Source organism: Loxodonta africana, chromosome 1 (genome assembly GCF_030014295.1).
Source record: "Loxodonta africana isolate mLoxAfr1 chromosome 1, mLoxAfr1.hap2, whole genome shotgun sequence".
Lineage (NCBI taxonomy): Eukaryota > Metazoa > Chordata > Mammalia > Proboscidea > Elephantidae > Loxodonta > Loxodonta africana.
The window spans coordinates 198,989,465-198,993,647 of NC_087342.1; the positions used below are offsets into that span (position 1 = coordinate 198,989,465).

A 4,183-nucleotide genomic window follows, 5' to 3' on the forward strand; every position below is an offset into this window, starting at 1 on the left:
AATTTCATTTTATCACTTACAAACCACTTGGTAAGGTAAGATCCATTGATCTTGAGTTCTGATAAAGTCAAAGACTTGGGAAAATGGAAATGCTGATTTTAAGACAAATTTCTATTAATGTTTGTGAATAGAAGATTTGCTTATCTTTCTTTTTACTTATGCCATCATCTATTTGTGATTGGCTATCTTGGCTACTGAAAACAAAATTGTACAAAATAAGGCCTATCAAAAATAGCTCCATTTTAATGCAGATTTTGTTTTATATTTTTCATATTTAACTGTAAGATTGCATTTCAGAAATAGAGCTATAGTAGAGTGCACAAATTCAACAAGGCATATAGACTACCTTTGTGATGTGAAGGGCTGGAAATAAAATGTCTTCAATGGCCAGAGAGGTGTTAAAAGTAAACAAGGCCAGGTGTAATAAAATAAGGGTTAGTGGAGACTGAGATAATCTAGATTATAGAATTTAAAGTTTTATAAAGTATTGTGAAGATAAACAAAACATGGCTGTGTGTCCAATATAGTATGTCTGCAAGCCTGTGACCCTTGATTCAGTGTATACTATGTAAAAAGTCTATTGAAGTGAATAACCCATTTCTTAGTATACTTTGTTTGTTTTATGATAAAATTTGTTTAGAAAATTATTGGTGAATTGTTTTGCAGTAAACAAAACCTTCCCATTTATACTCAAGAAAACTCAGAAATGTATAGAAGGATAAATGAATAAACAAGTCCTTTATAGAAAAAATATATACTTTATTTTCAACTACAAAGGTGCAAACATGTAACTTTTGGTCACACTCTCAACAAACTGTCCAGAAAACAGTCATAGTCAAAGTAGAAACAAATGCTTCCAGGTGGAAAAATTGATCAGCTATAAAGCCACTCATTTTTTTAATAATGGCCATTTGTTCATTAAAAGTGAGGCCAGCACATTTCCAACCTACAAGTCAGACTTCTAAGGACATCTCTGCCTCACCTTTAGTAAACAACCTGTCTTGATGGACTGTCACTCTAACTGAGCAAAATTTCCATTTAAGTATCCATTTCACGCTTTGAATTATCAGACAAGCTTTACATCCTACCTATGGTGTTCAGAAATTGAGGCTATCGTTGAAATATCAAAGCATTAACAACCAAAACAAACAATTTTAAATTAACTTAGATAACTGTACAAATATATATATACACAATATTTACAATATCAATAAAAAAAATCTGGCTTGTTAGAGGCAAACTAACTTGCCACAAGCTGTCCAGTCTAATAGACAGGATTCTGATTCCTGAACACTGCCATTCAAATCAGAATGTCAAAGCTGAATCTGCTGTTCTGACTTTAAGGACAGCTTGACTCAGCCTCTTGATGGCTGGAGGACACACATCCTAGCTGTTGCTGGAGCAACAGGCAGGTCATTGAGCATGCTAAAATCTTCCTTCTCAGTTACACTCCACATAGCAAGCCCCTTTCCACTTTAAGATAACATCCTGATGGTACTACTTTCTCCTGGTGCCCTCCCACTGCTCCCAAAGCCACATCCTATTACACATTGTGACGCTGTGAGCTAATGTGGTCCCACTGTCAAGTCTTACTTTCTTCAAACCAGTGTCTGGAGTTGATAGACTATTTGTTTGAATGCCACATAGCACAATGTTTTGAATTTGGTGGGAATTTTCTTTTCCCTGATGGAAAAACAGATTTAAATAACTTGTGCTAACTGAATTCATGTTTACACAAAAATGAGATGTGAATCAGTTCAAGTTACAGTCTAATGAGTTAATGTCTCTCACGCTCTCTGGCTTTATGCCATGTCTCCATACATCTTCTTGTAGTACAGCGATTCGAAGATGTCATTGTCTCCAGGGCAGTTGTAATGGCAGGCACAGGTCTTGATGAACATCATGCTCTTCTTCATGACCTCACCATCAGGACACTTGAACTCCACCGGAAGGGTGGTGGTTCTGTGGGGGGTGCAGCATCGACCATCGGTGCACACTCCACAGAACTTGGCCCGGTAGCTCTTCACACTGGTGCAGCCAGAGAGCTCAAACTTGACAGGCTTGGAGATTTTGGGGGTACGGATGCACTTTTTGCCCTTCTAAGGAATACAAGGGAGAAGAGAAAAATCAATGACTCTACAAAGGGAGTGGATTTTTTCAACTCCCTGTGTTTCTAGTCATAGTCTTACTTTGTCTGACTTTTGTTTATATTTTGAGGAGAGGAAATTTGAGTCTCATTTGCCAGTTTTCCAAAAATAGACATAGCCTCTCTTGGGATGCCTTCAGTTAACTAACACTGTGGAGGATTTTGTAGTGGAAAGCTGGTGGTTCCTATTACACAATGTCTCATTCCAGCAAAATAGCTCAATGGTTAGATATTTTTGGAGATAATGGGCCTATAATAACAAGGGTGGTAACAGACCTAAACTTTGGTCCTAGCCACTATCATTTCAGGGAAATTAGTTAATAGAAGAGCAGAAAACGTACCTTAATGTTCTCTTCCAGGTCAGCTTCGCAAGGCCTGACCATGCAGAGGCGGCTCTGCTTCTCCAGCCTGCAGAAGGTGTTGTCATTGGTAACTCGAGTGGAGATGCCCATCCCACAGGTCTTGGAACAGGCGCTCCACTCTGTGGTCTGGACGAGGCAGTTGGCTCGAATCATTGTTGGGTCTGGGCCAAACGTGTCTTCCAGTCGGTAAGCTGTGAGAGCAGAGCACACAAATTAAGAGGCGAGTATCAGCCATTCCCCCGTTCCCTCAGCAAAGTTAGGGCTCAGCCCTGGGGGTCACTTTTACTAACTGGAGTAGGTCACGCAGGGGGAATCACAACACGAACTTAGAAGACTCAACTCACCGGCGAGGGCAGGGCCAACCACAGTGTGGTCCTTGGGCTCGTCGCACACCCACTCCTCGCAGCATTTCCCGGGCAGCTTGACCCTCCGGGGGAAGGGGCAGTCCGGGCTGGGTAGGCGAACGTCCATGCTGCACAAGGGCACGCAGCCCACAGCCCCGTCCAGACAAGTGCACTGGTATTTGCAGCTGCTCTGGAAGGACTCCCCGCTCCGGTACACTGTTCCTCCAAAGACGCAGGGGGCACCATCTTTAGCTGAAATAAAAAAAAAAAAGAATTTTTTAGCTGAAGTAGAAGAGGAAAAAAGGGGATGCAGGGGTTAGATGCATTGGTCGCTGGCGCTCGAACTGTAAGCGCGTCAGGGATGTGAACTGGGAGCAGCCAGAATTAAGGCGCTCAGTTTGAAATGACGGCGGACGTTGGGCGTGAGGGAGGAGGTGGCCGGACACTAAGTGCCGTCCGGTGCAGGACACGGGGCCGGGGCGAGGGCTGCAGGTCTTACCGGTGCACACGCCGATCTTGCGGTTGACCGGGGAGCCAAAGTCGCAGAAGAGGCCCTTGTGCGGGTCGCAGGGGTCGCGCTCAGTGCACAGCTCGCCCAGTTGTTTGGCGCATACGCGGCAGCAGCCGCAGCCGTCCAGCACCAGGCTGACGCCTGCCGGGCACCGCGGCGCCGGCGCGGCCGCACACTGGCACTGCCCGCTGCAGTCCTGGCTGGAAGCCGTCTGCGGAGAGAGGCTGCGGTCAGCGGGGCGCTACGCCTGGCGACGCGGACCCTCCCCTTCCCGGCTCAGAGTTCCTCCCCAGCAGCTACCGGGCCGCGGCGGGGTCTCCACGCTTACCCGGCTGCAGAGGGCGAGCAGGAGCGCCAAGACGAAGCGGACGGAGCCCAAGCCGGCGGCGGACATGGTCGGGTGCTTCGCAAGGAGCGGGCCGAGGCTCGGAGCGCGGCGGGGCTGCGGCGGGGCGGGCGCTGGCGGTCGGCGGGGAGGTCTGCCGCGGACTTTCGCCGGAGGTGGGTGCCTGGACGCGCCGGGCTGGCTGTCGTGTCGGGTGCTGTCGGCCGGGGTGGATCCCGTCGAGCTGGAGGCGGTCGGTGGTCTGTGGCCCGTGGATGGAGTTGCTCTGGCAGGCTCCTCTCAGCAGGGAAGAGTTGTTGTGTGAGGCTGGGGCGGGCGGCCCAGGCTTTTATATGCTCAGGGCAGCCCGGGCTCGCCAATGAGCTGAATGGAGTCCTACACAAACAGGGACATTCCTAGCATTCCTCCCCACCTTCCTGCCTCATCAACTCACACCGGATTGATCCTGACCCCTTGACACTCAACATTCCTCCC

The 4,183-nt window shown here is 47.7% G+C and overlaps 1 protein-coding gene across 1 annotated transcript; it reads right to left on the minus strand.

The window, feature by feature from the left end:
* Positions 1-738: 738 nt before the first annotated feature.
* On the minus strand, positions 739-3,847 carry CCN2 (cellular communication network factor 2). Its single transcript, XM_023547073.2, has 5 exons — positions 3,692-3,847; positions 3,352-3,574; positions 2,853-3,104; positions 2,488-2,699; positions 739-2,099 (listed from the first exon to the last, which is right to left on the minus strand). Exons 1-5 carry the CDS (start codon positions 3,755-3,757, stop codon positions 1,803-1,805), a joined length of 1,050 nt encoding a protein of 349 aa, XP_023402841.2. The 5' UTR covers positions 3,758-3,847; the 3' UTR covers positions 739-1,802.
* Between the last annotated feature and the right edge of the window lie 336 nt (positions 3,848-4,183).

Coding starts and splice junctions, on each gene's coding strand:
- CCN2 (XM_023547073.2), bottom strand. CDS start 3,757: ATGTCCGCCGCCGGCTTGGGCTCCGTCCGCTTCGTCTTGGCGCTCCTG. Junction 3,575..3,691: donor TGCTCGCCCTCTGCAGCCGG/GTAAGCGTGGAG, acceptor CTCTCTCCGCAG/ACGGCTTCCAGCCAGGACTG. Junction 2,100..2,487: donor ACCTGGAAGAGAACATTAAG/GTACGTTTTCTG, acceptor TGTATTCCTTAG/AAGGGCAAAAAGTGCATCCG.